The sequence below is a fragment of the Pleurodeles waltl genome, chromosome 9 (genome assembly GCF_031143425.1).
Source record: "Pleurodeles waltl isolate 20211129_DDA chromosome 9, aPleWal1.hap1.20221129, whole genome shotgun sequence".
Taxonomy (NCBI): domain Eukaryota; kingdom Metazoa; phylum Chordata; class Amphibia; order Caudata; family Salamandridae; genus Pleurodeles; species Pleurodeles waltl.
In genome coordinates, this window is record NC_090448.1 from 993281418 (window position 1) to 993298326 (window position 16909).

Consider the following 16909-nt stretch of genomic DNA (forward strand, 5'->3'; position numbering starts at 1 on the left):
TTCTGGCAGTGGCACATTAGGAAACCAGTCCACGGATAGTTAAAATATGCCATGAACCTGCAGACTTTCCGTTGTATATCCTTCACTCTCCTTTTCACATTAGTGCCATGACTTCATCCTGTTCCACTGTATATTTTTTTTAAACCTGCTGGACTTTCCTTACTTCCGTCTATCTTTGATATGTTTGTTTATAATATATAAGAAAGCATGCCTTTTGCAATAATCCAATTTTTAGTTTTTTTATTACCGGAGTGTTGTGATCTCAGCATGCACCTGTATTTAAAGCAAGTTCCTATCCTCTAGTAATAATGTGTTACAAGTGATTAGTGACATCACAGTTCCATGCCCTTTTCAGCAGCACATAGTGGGCAGTTCTCGACCCTGTGAAACAGCAAGAAAGCGCGTGGCTTGCCAAAGCCACAAAGCTTGCACAATTTGCTGCGTCATAAGTAGGGCTCCCGGTTTTATGGTATTTTTTTTAATTCCTTTTTTAACATTTTCGTCTGTATTTATCCATATTTATTTTTTGACCATCCATATTTACTTTGTGTTCTGTGAATGGAGGTGTAAAATGGTATAGTTTCACATTTATTTAACTTATAAACGTGTATACTTTGACACCTGTTGTGTTTTAGCAAAATAAGCAGCCAAATTTAACATAACAATCCACCTGCAGGTAAATATTTGCATTATACTACAAATGCATGTTTACGTAAGTTGCAATGCAAGGAAATCTCATCTTGTTTTTAATTCTCCATGCCATCCATCTGCCCAGCGGTTGGCTTGGAACTGATGAAAACTGTATGGAAAGTCACTCAAAAGAAAAAGATTTTTCTGTATTTTTCCTTTCTTTTTAAATAAATACAGACATGTAACACTGTTTTCTATCTGTAAAAATGAAAATCAGGGAGCCTTACTCATGAGCAGTGAAAATGCAGAGTTGTACCTGTTCTAGTGCAGAGAAACTGCTCAGCCATTCATCCACTTAACACTCAGAAAATGTGGAGTCATATGTGCTGCCTCTTCGCCTCTGTCACAGTAACTCTGCCTTTCAGCCTGAACGCATCTTTTTCTTCTCAAATAGGCCCACATGGATAGAAGCAGTACCACAGTAAACGGAGCACCACCATTAACACGTATTTTCCTACCAGCAAGTGCGCTTACATTCTGTGACTTCAAGTTCAGATTATAGCTTTATTGACTGGACTTAAAAATCCCAGCATGCAAAGTGCTCTTATATATATATATATATATATATATATATATATATAGGGCCCGACACCGCTTGAAGCTATAATCCTTCAGGTTTAATCTTTGTATATTTGTTGTGTAGAAAAATGTAAAAAAAAAATATATATATATATATGGAAAATGTCACTTACCCAGTGTACATCTGTTTGTGGCATGTTGCGCTGCAGATTCACATGCTGTGCACTGTTCCTGCCATCTAGTGGTGGGCTTGGAGTGTTACAAGTTGTTTTTCTTAGAAGAAGTCCTTTCGAGTCACGGGACCGAGTGACTCCTCCCTTTCGGCTCCATTGCGCATGGGCATCGACTCCATCTTAGATTGTTTTCCCCGTATAGGGTGAGGTAGGAGTGGTAGAATGAGGATACTAAAGATGTCCATGCAATAGAGTAGATATGTATGTATATAGTTTGTGGTAAAGGAATATTTATTTACATATATACAATTTAAATGCAACTAAAACGGCTACAGGCTCCCGGGGAGGTGGGAGGGCGCATGTGAATCTGCAGCACAACATGCCACGAACAGATGTACACTGGGTGAGTGACATTTTCCGTTCAATGGCATGTGTAGCTGCAGATACACATGCTGTGCATAGATTACAAAGCAGTAATCCTCCCGAAAGCGGTGGTCAGCCTGTAGGAGTTGAAGTTGTGTCTATGTAATACATTAGTGCTCTCTTTATGTCTAATGTATGCAGTGCTCTTTCTGCTACCGAGTCTGGTTGTGGGAAGAAGACTGGGAGCTCAACTGTTTGGTTTAGATGAAACGGTGATATGACTTTTGGTAAAAACTTTGGATTTGTACGGAGAACCTCTTTATGTTTGTGTATTTGTATAAAGGGTTCTTCGATAGTAAACGCCTGTATTTTGCTAACTCTTCGTAGTGAAGTGATGGCTATTAAAAAAAGCTACCTTCCAAGTTAAGAATTGGATTTGACAAGAATGCATGTGTTCAAACGGTGGACCCATGAGTCGTGTAAGTACAATATTAAGATTACACGAGGGTACTGGTGGGGTTCTTGGAGGTATGATCCTTTTTAGACCTTCAATAAAGGCTTTAATAACTGGGATTCTAAAAAGTGACTTTGTATGTTTAATCTGCAGGTAAGCAGAGATTGCAGTGAGATGGATTTTGATGGAAGAAAAAGCAAGATTAGCTTTTTGTAAGTGTAGTAAGTAACTCACAATGTTTTGTATGGAGGCCCCTAACGGTGTGATTTGATTTGCTTGGCAGTAGAAAACAAACCTTTTCCATTTATTAGCATAACAATGCCTTATTGTCGGTTTCCTTGCCTGTTTAATAACTTCCATACACTCATTTGAAAGGTTTAGAGAGCCAAATTCTAAGACTTCAGGAGCCAGATTGCTAGGTCGAGCGATGCTGGATTGGGGTGTCTGATTTGTTGTTTGTGTTGTGTTAACAGATCTGGTCTGTTTGTTGGACTTCTCAGTAGTACCTTACATCAATCTCCCAGTGTGGTGTACCACGTTTGGCGAGCCCACGTTGGTGCTATGAATATTAGTTTGAGTTTGTTTTGACTCAGTTTGTTGACTAGGAAAGGAATGCGTGGGAGAGGGGGGAAAAGCGAAAGCAAATATCCCTGACCAACTGATCCATAGAGCATTGCCCTTGGACTGAGGGTGTTGGTACTTGGATGCGCAGTTTTGGCATTTTGCGTTTTGTTGAAAACAGATCTATGTCTGGTGTCCCCCCCCAGCTGTAGAAGTAATCTTGTAGAATCTGGGGATGTATTTCCCACTCGTGAGTTTGCTGGTGATCTCAACTGAGATTATCGGCTAACTGATTGTGAATGCCCGGTATATATTGTGCTATCAGGCGAATGTTGTTGTGAATTGCCCAATGCCAAATTTTATTGTGCTAGGAGACACAGTTGTGACGAGTGTGTCCCCCCCCTGTTGGTTTAAATAGTACATTGTTGTCATATTGTCTGTTTTGACAAGAATGTGTTTGTTGTATTTGGGATGGATGCAAGTGAGATTTTTGGTAATTTATAGAAAACCCTTAGTTTGTGTAGAGTATCTATTACGTATTGCGTGTGACTTGGACACTGGTGTTGAGTGTTGGCTTTTATTAGCCAATCGTCTAGATACGGGAATACGTGCATGTGATGTCTTCTTATATGAGCTGCTACTACAGCTAGCCATTTTGTGAATACTCTGGGTGCTGTTGTTATCCCGAAGGGCAATACTTTGAATTGGTAATGGTTGCCCTGTAATACAAATCTGAAGTACTTCCTGTGAGATGGATGAATGGGTATGTGAAAATACGCATCCTTTAGATCCAGTGTTGCCATGTATTCTCCCTGTTTTAGTAAGGGAACTACGTCTTGTAGTGTGACCATGTGGAAATGATCTGATTTGATGAAGAGATTTAACGTTCTGAGATCTAGAATTGGCCTTAGTGTTTTATCTTTGTTGGGAATAAGGAAATATAGGGAGTAAACCCCTGTTCCTTTTTGATGATGGGATACTAGTTCTATGGCTTGTTTTGTTAGTAGTGCTTGCACCTCTATTTGTAGTAGGTCTAGATGTTGTGCTGACAGTTTGTGAGTCCTTGGGGGAACATCTGGAGGGAATTGTGTGAACTCTAGTCAGTAACCATGTTGGATAATTGATAGAACCCAAGTGTCCATGGTAATGTCTGACCAATTTTTGTGGTATTTTGTTAATCTTCCCCCCCACTGGTGATGTGTGTTGGGGGAGTGTGACATTTAAGTCACTGTTTGTTACTATGGGTCTGCTTGGCAGGCTGAAATTTTCCCCTTGCTCTTGGGTACTGTCCCCTGTATGAACCACCAAACCCTCCTCTCTGGTACTGAGACTGGTAAGTGGGTTTTGTTTGGGAGGTGGATGGCTCTGAGGGTTTGTGTCCAAACCCTCCCCTAAACTGTGGCTTCCTAAATATTCCCCTATACTGGGAAGAATAGAGCGTACCCATGGCTTTGGCTGTGTCTGTGTCCTTCTTCATTTTCTCTATCGCGGTGTTCACCTCTGGCCCAAATAGTTGGTGTTGGTTGAACGGCATATTTAATACCGCCTGCTGTATTTCTGGCTTAAACCCAGAACTTCGTAGCCATGCATGTCTCCTGATGGTAACTGCTGTATTGAAAGTCTGTGCTGCTGTATCAGCAGAGTCCAGTGCAGAACGATTTTGGTTGTTGGAGATGGCCTGTCCCTCCTCCACCACCTGTTGAGCACGTTTCTGATGTTCCTTTGGTAAATGTTGGATTATATCCTGCATTTCGTCCCAATATGCTCTGTCGTAACGAGCGAGGAGGGCTTGTGAATTGGTGATACGCCACTGGTTGGCCGCTTGCGATGCCACTCTTTTTCCCGCTGCGTCGAACTTACGCTTTCTTTATCAGGGGGTGGCGCATCCCCTGATGATTGAGAATTTGCCCGCTTTCTTGCGGCTCCCACTACAACAGAGTCCGGAGGGAGCTGTTGTGTAATAAACACAGGGTCTGACGGGGGAGGTTTATATTTTCTCTCAACTCTTGGTGTAATGGCCCTTCCTTTCACCGGTTCCTGAAAGACCTGTTGTGCATGCTTAAGCATGCCTGGTAACATTGGCAGGCTTTGATATGAAGCATGCATGGATGTCAGTGTGTTAAAAAGAAAGTCATCCTCCACTGGTTCTGGGTGCATAGTGACATTATGAAATGTTGCTGCTCTAGCCAGTACTTGCATGTAAGATGTGCTATCCTCTGGAGGAGAAGGCTTTGAAGGATAACACTCAGGACTGTTGTCTGAAACTGGTGGGTCGTATATGGTCCCAGGGGTCTGCATCGTCCTGTGCCAGCCCAGTGTGTGTGGGTGGGTGGGGGACTGTGCCATTGGTGTGCCAACTGGTGACCTTGTCCGTTGTGGCGAGTGAGGTGGCGACGTTTGTGGTGAGAAATGTGGGAGTGGTGACCTTTCTCTAACCACCTTGGCTTTTGGTTGCTCAGTTTCAGTCTCATGAAAAGCCAGTTTTCTTTTAAACTTGAGCGGAGGGATGGTTTGAATTTTCCCTGTGTCCTTTTGGATTTGTAGCCTTGGTTGAGTCCGGTCAAGCTCTTCCAAATCCAGTTCCTGCTCAAACCTGTGCCTCTCCTTAAGTTGTTGAGAGAGAGCCCATGTTCTTCCGTATAGGAAGTCTTTTTCAGCTCCGAAGCAGTTTTTTTCAGTACTGAAACACCCATGGATAAGGGTTGGTCTCAGCTCCAAGAGGCTCCTTCGAGGCTTGTTTGATTCGACCAATAGATGTAGACTCTTTTTGATGCCGGTTTCTTGACCCAACTCGGAAGACTTCGGCACGATCTTGCCCTTTTTCGGTGCCGAAGATGTTACCACTTTTCTTGTGGGTCGAGCCATGGCCTTCCGGCAGTGGCGTCCCCGAGGCCTTCTGTTTCTTCACCTGACTTTGGGGCTGGGTCGGGGCAGGTGTACTCACTTTTTGTGCCGCCGTCAGTGGCCGGTCCCCGTCGGAGTCATCCGATTCCAAACCTTGGATCGAAATAGTCATTTCTTCCTCCTCGACGTCGAGATGTTGTGTCGACTTCGATGCCATCTGCAAACGCCTTGCTCGTCATCTCTTAAGGTCTTTTTGGATCGAAAAGCTTTGCAGGCCTCACAAGTATCCTCTCTGTGTTCTGGCGACAAACACAGATTACAGACCCGATGCAGGTCTGTATAAGGATACTTGGCGTGACACGTCGGACAGAAACGGAAGGGGGTCCGGTCCAGGAGTCTTCGACGACGGGTGTGGTCGGGCCGACCAAGCCTCGGTTGAGTGCGGAAGCCCCGCCGAAGCGGTTGTGTCGTCGGTGCCGATGTATCTATACTAAACCGGTCCCGAACGCAACAATACTGACAGATTTCGATGTTTTTCTAAGTTTTCCCGATTCGAATTACGGAGCAAAGAGGAACACGTCCGAACCTGATGGCGGAAAGAAAACAATCTAAGATGGAATCGATGCCCATGCGCAATGGAGCCGAATGGGAGGAGTCACTCGGTCCCGTGACTCGAAAAGACTTCTTCGAAGAAAAACAACTTGTAACACTCCGAGCCCAACACTAGATGGCAGGAACAGTGCCAGCATGTGTATCTGCAGCTACACATGCCAATGAACATATAATGTGGTTTTGTTATTTTCAAAATATATATAAGTTCCCATGTGCTATCTAGTTCAACTCTGGAATAAGTGGGACAAAAAGGACGACACACGAGGAAACAGGGCCATATATTATAAGGAATAAGGGGCCCTCAAAAGTTCATGAAAACAGTGCTGTAAGTCACATCAGAGTTCAGTGACCATATAAAAGCAATGTGCTTCTACATAGTCAATAATCTCCTCGGTGACTTGAAATAACCTTGTATTGTAGGCTCTGGGGGTATTTTAGGTCATATATACAGACACTAACAACCTATTATTGGTGGAGAAGTGTGGCTCAATGGTTAGAGCGGCAGACCCTGATGCAGAAATCTGGCCCGGGGCCAGGGTTCAATTCCCGCCTCGGCAGGTCTTGGGCTCAATTTCCTCGGACCTGATAATTCTCGCATCGGTGCCTAATCTAATTCATGGGTCCCACTCTGTAACTCTGGGCAATAGCTTGCTTAATCTCCACAACGGCCCAAACAGCGCTGGGATGCCTGGCTTCACCTTGGAGGGTGCCCAGGAGTGGGCATCTCACAGGGAAAAGCCAGGAGGGGTTCCACAGCGGTATGCGTACAGCGCCTTGAGACCCCCTGCTGCATGCAGTTAATTAAAGCTAAATGCGGCTCTGCATTAGCGTGTTTATGCAAGATTAGTTATTACCAAGCTTTTAAAGGCATAAACAGTTCTGGTTGTATGATGATCTGTTAGTCCTTAATTCTGCATGCTCCTCCGGCCTGTTCACCTCAGGCTTGCTGCTTTTTCATTACATTACATTTGCTCGACGACATAACTGTCATAAAATGCCCATGTAGACATCTACGGTTTGTACAATGTTCTGGAAACCTGTCTGGCATGGGAATCGGACCAAAGAAAACATTAAGTAAATAAATCATAATATTAAAAAAATAAACTCCCAGAGTAAGCGAACCCATCAGATATTCCCGCCATAGAACGGAGCCGTGGAGAAAAATAAAAGATTAGAGAAGCGCATACCAGCAAGACATGGCTGTTGAGACCGGAAATGGTCCCACAGGCCACCATCTATCCAAGGAGTGCCGTAGCGATCAAATGCCTTTACCAGTTCGTAGAGGAGAGATTCACACTTTCCACTTCATAGCACATGCATTAGGCCACTTTATTGGAAAACACATTTTATTGAGTCTTCAAAATAAAACTATACATGTGCAACCACGAGTCCGCAGCAAATAGTGCGCGCCGCTCTGTTCCAGACATCCCAGTCCTGTTGCTGCCAAAGGGTCTTGATTCCAGACTAAACAGAATTAGGATGAACGTGAAGCAATGATTCACCTCAAAAATAAAGCTTTATTTATGCTAAAATAATTAAATTTACAGATTAGAAATAAGGTCAGAACTTCAGGGGAGTTCCAATTCTTGAAAATATGTTAATGACTAGCAGCATTTGGCAGCTCAACGGAGTCGGTTTCAGGAAGCAAAGCACCCGGGGGCACTTCATGAAACGTCAGAAGGGGGAATTCACTCTGGTGAGTGAGCCAAGGGGAAGCCATTATAGTCTTTTGTTGGGGGCCATCTTCATTTCAGCAGTGTCACTTGCTCGCGAAGGCCATGATTTGTTCCTAGAGTAAACACAAAAAAACACATTACCAAGACCCAACACTTTTAGGTGCATTTAGCAGCCTACAAAGCGGTCTTACTAGCAGCACTGGAAACACCTTTTTGCTCAGCGAGGGCCTGACTATGCTGCTCATCAACATGCAACTACCCTTCTTGTGAGGGTGGCACATGTGTCTGGACCCACTTCTTCGCCTCCACTGATCTTGCCAACCACAAGGCCGCGTATGGTAATCTGATGTAAACATCAATCCGTTTTAAACCCTAATGCAACAAGATGCCTAATACTGCCAGGTGTGAAAGTGGCTTTTAAATAGGAATACACCAGCACAATGCGCATTAGCCCCACTGGCAGATACCGCCAGGATTGGTAAATGGTGGCAAACTCAGATCAATGTAGACATGGGTCCGATGGGTCTGCGAAACATAGTTAAGTCATGGAATCTTCTACTCCAAGTACAGCTATGATACACATTCTAGAGGAGGTACAACAGACTGAACAGGAACAAGAGCCACTCCAATGCCCAAAAGGCTACTGAAAACAAACCCCTGCATACGTGGTTTTGGGGGTGGACCACAGGTTCAAATACCCCATCAAGGTTTGGGGTGCTAGAGGGCATGACTGGAACCCACCAGATTATATGCAATGATGTGTACTGGAACTGAGTAATCAGCACACCAAATCTTCCATCAAAAACAAATAATTTCCATGCCACCAGCAGATCATTTCAGATGCCAACATGTCATTTCTGTCTGTATATGTTACCTTGACAGGGGAGACGGAGTTCGTGGCCTGTAATCCCAGGGTCCTCAGGAGTACAAAAGGTGCGTTCTTGGAAGAGTAAAGCCTCTTCAGCAGGTCAATAGCAGCCATCATGGGCAAGTTATGCCTCTGCCGCTCAGTCTCATACTCAAGGAGGTGGCGAGTGGAACCTGCAGCATGGAAAGTGAAAAGCTAAGAGTTCACTTATGCACAATCAGACAGCTCTTCTTTTTTCCATTATACACAACAAAACAATTATGTCCTTCATTTCAGTACCACTCACATCACCACGCCCTCCTTCCTTCAGTCCCTTCACATTTTAGAGATTAAGAGGCATGCCAAAAAGTGTCATGGCACCAGAACCATGTTACAGATGGCTTAATTGTGTGCACCTCCCCTCCCCTCTACCCCCAATCCAAGCTGTTGAATGTACCCCTCAGCCCTACTTCATCCTCTCACCAACAGTTTTCTTTACTGTAGAGTGAGACTTCAGTTGGCCAGTCAAACATATATGTTACCTATATCCTTTCCAGCAAAAGCAGCTCTGCTCAGGTGCTCGGCAAGGCTTGAAACATCACCGAACCCCATGTTCACACCTTGGCCGGCGAGGGGATGTACACGGTGTGCAGCGTCCCTGAAAAAGAGATTAAAATTACTCTCCACCCCATTAGGCATTTGTACTTCTCAACCTACCAAATGCCAACAGACCCACTCGCACAAAGATTTCAGCACATCCGCACCAATGTTCACCCCACTAATGCAGCACACCTGTCCCAACGCTTACCACACAAGTGTAGCAGATCCATGACCCAATGTTCAATCAGTGCAAAAAGAACAATGATGGGCATAATGCTGAACAATGCAAACATTCACCCAGAGTCACAGATCTGGGTTTAAGCCATACTTTATTTGCTCACCATGCCACCCCAGTTTGGACCCAGCCATATGCAGATCAGTCTTGCTGCTGCTCCCCATGGAAACAGTCCAGCCTGAACTGCCAAGCCAGGTCCTCCCTGGATGGGAAACAAGCATCCTGGGACCAGTTTCGTGGTATCACCCCTTATCAGCCAGGCTACCTTGAATCGAGTGACACAATGAGCACAGGACCAAAGTCTGGGCATATCCTTCCCTCTCAGGGAAACAAAAGAAAAATAAATAAATAACGGACGGAATGCTGAACAATGCAAACGTTCACCCTCAGTCACACGTCCGGGTTTAATACCTTGTTTTTTTGCTCACCACACCACCCCAGTTTGGGCCCATCCATATGTAAATCAGTCTTGGACCGGTCCCCATGGAAACAGTCCAGCCCAAACTACCAGCCCTCATCCTACCTGGACAGGAAACAAGCATCCTGGGACCGGTTTCAGGATATCACCCCTCATCAGCCAGGACTGTTCCCATGGGGAGCAGGGTCAACAATGATTTGCATATGGCTGGGTCCAAACTGGGGTGGCGTGATGGGCAAAAAAAAAAAAACAAAAAAAAAAAAGAATTAAACCCAGATCTGTGACTGGGGGGAGAATGTTTGCATTGTTCAGCATTCCATCCATCATCTGTCCTTTTTGCCTCAATCAACTGATGCCAGCATACGTGTAGCCCAAACAGCAATACTGACCAATTATGATAACCACTGTTTGTTTAGAGATGTATAGTTTTTTAATATGGCCTCCTTAAAACCTGGAAGCTGTCAAAGTAGAAAAACCACAGCTAAAAAACTGAGCTGAGAAAGAAGAACAAGAAAACTAACAGATTCACAAATTTCCTATATTGAAGTATGTCATTTTGAGTTTCCAGTATTACTACATAGTAGTGGTGGTTCAAGGGCAGAGGTCTGCGATAGGTCTGTTCAAGTGGAGATGAAATACAGAAGTATGCAGAAGAAAATAAATCCTCTTGACTGCGCTTGTTATCCAACTAATCACAAGAATGGAACAAGCACTGGCAAAGCCAACAGGTCTTGCATGGGCAAGACCTATTGGCGTTGCCCATACGTTTTAGCCATGCTGTACACTAGCGTGGCTGCTGTTCAGCATTGCCAAAATTAGTGGAGTAAAAGAGAGTGGCATGGAGTGTCAAAGTGGAAAAGAGCAGAGTGGTGTACAGTGGAGCCGACTGGCATGGCGTAGAGTGGTGTAGAGTATTGTGACGAAGTAGCATGGAGTGAAGTGGTGTAAAATAGAGTGGAGTGGCATACAGGGGTTTGCACAGAGTGGAGTACAGGGTTGTAGAATGGCATACAGCAAAGTAGATTGTCATTGATAGCAGTGGTGTAGGACAGTGGAATGGCATTGAAAGGAGTAGAGTGTTGTGGAGTGGCAAAGAGTGCCAGAGTATAAGGGCATAGAGGGGGGAAGTGGAGTAGCGTGTTATACAATAGACTGGAGCAGAGTAGCATAGAAGAAGTTGGGTAGAGTGGACAAGTGTAGTAGAGTGGAGTGGTATAGAGTGGAGTTTAATGGAGTAGATTGTCCTAGAGTGAGTCATGCAGAGTGGAGTGGCCTAGACTGGAGTGGTGTAGAGTGCAGTGGCAAAGGGTGCAGTGGTGCATAACAGAGGGGTAGAGTGCACTGCCGTAGAGTGGTGCAGAGTAGAGAGGCACAGAGTACAGTGTCGTAGGCATGCAGAGTGCAGTGGTGCCGAGAATATTAGAGTGGACTGGTGTAGAGTGACGTGGAGTGCATTTGCGGGTTGAGTGCACTGGCACACTATGCAGTAGAGTAGTGCACAGTAGTGTGTGGTGGCATAGAATGCAGTGGCACAGATTAGAATGGCAGAGTGTGCAGTGTTGCAGAGTAGAACGTTGTAGAGTGCTATAGAGTACAGTGACGTGCAGTGGTGCACAGTAGACTGGCGTAGAGTGCTTGGGTTTTGATCAAAGTGGTGTAGCGATAATTGGTGTGGAGTGGCAAAGAGTGCAATGGCATAGAATAGAGTGGCACGGAGTGTAGTGGCGCAGGGTAAATTGCAGCGGAGTTTAGTGGTGCAGGATACATTGCAGTGGCACAGAGTGGAACGGCTGAGAATGCAGAGGCGTAGTGGTGCAGAGTGGCTTAGAGAGAATTAGCATAGAGTGGAGAGATGTAGAGTGTAGTGTCATACAGTGTATTGATGCAGAGTGCAGGAGAATGGCATAGAGTGGTGCAGAGTAGAGTGCAGTGGATCAGAGTACAGTTCAGTAGCAGAGAGTGCAGCATTACAGAGTGAACTGGAGTGAAGTGATGCAGAGTGTAGTGGCAGAGTATACTGCTGTAGAGTGGGGCAGAGTAGAATGCAATGGCTGTGAGTAAAATGGCGTAGAGTGTTGTAGAGTGTAGTGGTGCAGAGTAGATTAGAGTGGCTTAGAGAGAAATGGAGGAGAGTCCTTTGGATTAGAGTGGAGAGATGTAGCGTGTAGTGTCATACAGTGTACTGATGTAGAGGGTGGGAGAATGGTACACTGGTGCAGAGTACTGTGCAGTGGTGCGGAGTAGAGTTCAGTAGCAGATCATGCAGTGTTGCAGAGGGAAGTAGAGTAAAGTGGAGCATGGTAGAATACAATGGAGTGGAGTGATTCAGAGTGTAGTGGCAGAATGAAATGGCAGAGAGTGAATTTCTGCAGAGCAGACTGCGCCAACTGCACTTCACACCACACCACTGCACTCTGCACTACTCCACGTCGCTGCGCCACTCTACTCTGTCAGAGTAGATCAGAGTGACAGAGTGGAGTGGGACCGAGTAGAGTGCAGTGTTGCAGAGTGCAGAGGCATAGAGTTGGGTGGCGCAGAGTAGTGAAGAGTGCAGTGGTGCATAGTAGTGTAGTGTAGACTATAGTGCATTGGCATAGTAGAGTGGTGTAGTGTAAAGAGGCACAGGGTGGAGTGGTGCAGAGTAGAGTGCAGTGACTGTGGAAAGTGTTGAGTGGTGTAGAGTGGAGTAAAGTGCAGTGGGATAAAGTGGAGAATGCAGGGTAGGGTAAAGTGGAGAATGCATAGTATGGTGGCGTACTGCCATTACAGACAACAGATTTTCAATTGAAATGTCCGTTACATTTGCACAAACATACCGTTTTACTGATGAATGTTTACAGCACACAAACAATAGTGTGTGGAAATGTAATCAGCCGAGATACAATCCCTATTATGTACCAACTTCCCCAAGCACTTTGGAGAACTGGTATCCAGAATTTTCAACGCCTCGAGCACTACTGGGATTGTCCATTTCTTTAAGGCTATCGGGTCTGGATTTGTGTCCATCTTCCAGACTGTCTTCGGAGTCATCCCATCGGTCATCCATTCACTCTTTTCAATTGTGTTTGGGGGCTTTCCTATAATTTTGGCATTGATTGGCGGAATACTACTGCTATTTCTTCGGATTCACAGTGGTTGCATCTTTCCAACTACGAAAAGCAATGGAGCCGCTGCCACCAGCTCAACTGTGCAGTGATTGCATGGTTCAGATCTTCGATGCTTCCTTGCTGGAGGAATTGGAGCGTGATTGGTTATTGTCATTCCAACCACTCCTATGGTGCGTACACAACCAGTCCTTTGTTGCGTATGGTGCCTCTTCAAACACTTTCCTACAGTGTGTCTTGCTGTTAAGCCAGTGCCTCCTGTGGACCAAGAACTGCTGATGTCCCCGATGAGGGTTCATTCACGGTCGTGCCCCTTGAGACGAAGGCGATTCACTGGGCCACATAAACATTCCTTGCTGAATGAGTTGGCTCTTTGCACTATGGACGATGGCACTACTGCAGGTAGACCTGCACAAGGGACTACTACGCACTACTGCTCAGTGGATCCGTCTACCCATCCTGTGATCGATCTAATATCTTACGATCTGGCCTCTTTCTTGAGGTCCTTTCCATTCGATGCCTTCGAAGATGCTCTTCAAGATCATGACTACTGTTAAACAATTTAATGATTGGCTTATTACACCAAATCTAAAATATACATTTATTGTCCTTACTTTGGCCTGCTGTGCTTGTCATGGTCGACATTAGATCTCTTTTGTATGTTTTTTAGCTATTGGTTTTAACACACTTTTAAATGTGATTTTTATCTAACTTTGTATGCTTTTTAGCTTTTAGTTGAGAGCATTTTTTAGCATTTGTATTAATTCACCTTCGGTGGCGCCAAGTTACGGTGTCATACTTGTTAAGGCAATGGGGAGGGTGTAGTGAATCCTAGTTTGTTTTAATGGGATGCAGAAGTTAGCTTAGCCTTTGGCACTTATTTAATTAAATCTTTAAAGATGGGTGCCTTGTTTTTAGTTAGGCCCATGTTTTAGTTTGCGTCTTCAGTGCCACGGCGCTAAGGCGTCAATTTCAAGTGACAAAGATAAACAAACTGTAGGTGTTCACTTTAGGTACTTTCCCTCTTTCAATGGAATAGTTTATATAAATTACCATCCCAAGCATGCCTGGTTATCTATTGTTTGGGAACAAGCCTATGTCAGGAAGAGAGAGATTTTATTGTTTAGTTACTTATGTCAGGGGTCCAAGTAGATCTGTATAAATATTCCTCACTTAAACAGATAGTCAGAGGCATTCCGACCAAGTGTCATTGCTGCTATCGATGCTGCACGTCGCCTTGACGCTGACCCAGTCTTCGTGTCCTTACGGAGTCTGAGCTAGAGACCTCATTCCAAGGTAACGAGGGTTGGGGGCTCTTCTCATGGACACAGCATTGACAGATTAGGTTTAACATACCTTGCTCTCCTTTAGGTTAGAGGGTAGGCCTAAGATGCTAGGGTATTAGGACATATTTCGTGTTATTGCAAGATGGTGGGGGTCTTTGTATTAATGACTCTTGTCTTTACCATTCTGTTTCTTGCACTGTTCATTATCCTAATCATTGCAGCCCATGCAACTTATCGCAGATTGTAGTGTTGCTAAAAAAAAACTATTGAAACTTTACTGTATCTTCTTCATTGCCTGTGTTTGATTGAGACATGTTAATGTGAGAAAGGGGTAATCTCCGTTTAGCCACGACACTCCCCGAGATGTCACACACTTGAGTCAATGCATAAAGGCTCCCACAAATCACCTTTTACTGTTTGGGTTTCTGGTGAGGTGCTGCTTATGAGCTGGGAGGGTTGGGACGACAGCTTCGGCTTGTTGTAGGACTGGCATAGTCACCTACAGACATAAGTACTGTCATCCTTAAGCCAGCAGTCTTGCCTAGAGCAAAAGTCAAACTACGACAACCTGGTGTATTGATTTGTTTTGATCATATTCAAATATTTGTTTCCACTCAACATCATTTCCTACGCAGACAACACTCAGCTCATCCTCTCTCTCACGAGGAACCCCGCAACTGCCAAGAACAACCTCCACACCAGACTCCTCGCTATTGCCAACTGGATGACAGCAAGCCACCTCAAGCGGAACTCAGAAAAAACCGAGATCATCCTCTTTGGCCCCAATAAGTAAGTATGGGACGACTCCTGGTGCCCAGCCACCCTGGGGTCGCCCCCAACACCCACGCAAGCAACCTCGGCTTCATACTAGACTCTTCACTCTCCATGACCCAGCAAGTCAACGCCATCTCGTCCTCATGCTTCAACACCCTTCGACTGCTCCGCAAGACCTTCAGGTGGATTCCCGTAGAAACCAGAAGAACGGTCTACCACGCCCTTGTTAGCAGGGGACTGGACCACGGCAACGCCCTCTATGCAGGAACAACGGCCAAACTCCAACACATCCAGAACGCCTCAGCACGTCTTATCCTCAATCTCCCTCGCCACGAACACATCTCTGCCCACCTCAAGGACCTCCACTGGCTACCCATCGACAAAAGGATAATCTTCAAAATCCTAATCAACGCTCACAAAGCTCTCCACAACACCGGACCGGCCTAACCCAACGATCGACTCAACTTCCACATCCCGACACGCCAGCTCTGCTCCGCTCCGCCAACCTGGCCCTCGCAACAGTCCCTCGCATTCACCGTACCACAACCGGCGGCAGATCCTTCTCTCACCTCGCAGCCAAAATCTGGAACACACTCCCCGCCAACCTACGTAAGACCCAAGACCTCCTGACCTTCAGGAGGCGCCTCAAGACCTGGCTCTTCGAGCAGTAGCACCCATACCCCTCTCCCCCCCAGCACCTTGAGACCCTTCCGGGTGAGTAGCACGCTCAACAAATTGATTGATTGAAATTGATTCAGAATTACCAAAAAATGTGCTTTGTGTTATCCTAAGTCAGATGTATTCTGAAATATCTGCACAGTTCATTTACAGACATATAAATGTTGTTGAAAAAAATACCATTGTACAGCCTTCTGACCAGCACCCCCTCAATAGCCAGCATGATTGCCACATAAATCCTCTCACGTTGAAGTCAGAGAAAGAAAAGTAAACAAAGTTCCCTGGATGACAGAGATTAACATTTGACCTCTGTTTCCGACTGCACAGCAAATGTGACAAGAAAAGAACAAGATTTAAAGGCCTGCTTACAAAAATCCAGTAGTGGTGGCATAGTACAGTAATTAACGTTTGTGCAAAGGAAAGGAGAAACTCAAGCTGAACAGCCTAAAATAAATAAAGCCAGCTAACAGAAAGCAACCAGGGAAGCTTTTCAAATGTCCCTAAGATGTTGTTAGCAAACCAGACTGCTTCGACCTTAAAAAGGTATGCTGCTGGTACTTAAAGAAAGTAAGCGAAACGTATTTCCTGTGATCGGCTACCAAATCTTTATAAGTGAATTCAGATGAATACAGAGAAGCAGAACACGTCAAACAACCAAATAAAAGGGGGGGGGGGGAGGGGGGCTAATTCTTGACACATTATGAACAAATATGAAAATATCCTTGTTCTGCACCACAGGCATAACACTATTTCTGAAAGAAGGACAATTTACTCTGTAAGAATTTATGAACTCTATAACAAATTCTTAAACCTCATGGTAAATTAATAGATTCACATTTTTGAATTTTGGAAGCAATGCTACCAAGTTGTGATCGACAGGTCATGGGAACATTTATCTTTTAAAAATCCACTTTAATCCTGATCCCCTGCTAACACGTCTTTGCTTTCTTTCCTATATCAGACAGCGCACAGTTGTGGCACAACTCACAGCCTTTCAGCTCGGCTCTGTCTGTGCTGTCCATTTGGGCACAAAAATGTACCAAACTGGACAGCGCTTTAATGTTATTTTGCTATG

General features: G+C 44.9%; 1 protein-coding gene across 1 annotated transcript in view; it reads right to left on the reverse strand.

Moving 5' to 3' along the window:
* Positions 1-7713: 7713 nt before the first annotated feature.
* COQ6 (coenzyme Q6, monooxygenase) overlaps positions 7714-16909 on the reverse strand; it is an 81188-nt gene continuing 71992 nt past the window's right edge. Inside the window, exons 10-12 of the mRNA XM_069208511.1 lie at positions 9282-9397; positions 8767-8933; positions 7714-8005 (exon numbers count right to left, since the gene is read on the reverse strand). Of these exons, the coding sequence (XP_069064612.1) occupies positions 7976-8005; positions 8767-8933; positions 9282-9397 (313 nt within the window). The 3' untranslated portion in view covers positions 7714-7975. The remainder of the gene's footprint in view (positions 8006-8766; positions 8934-9281; positions 9398-16909) is intronic.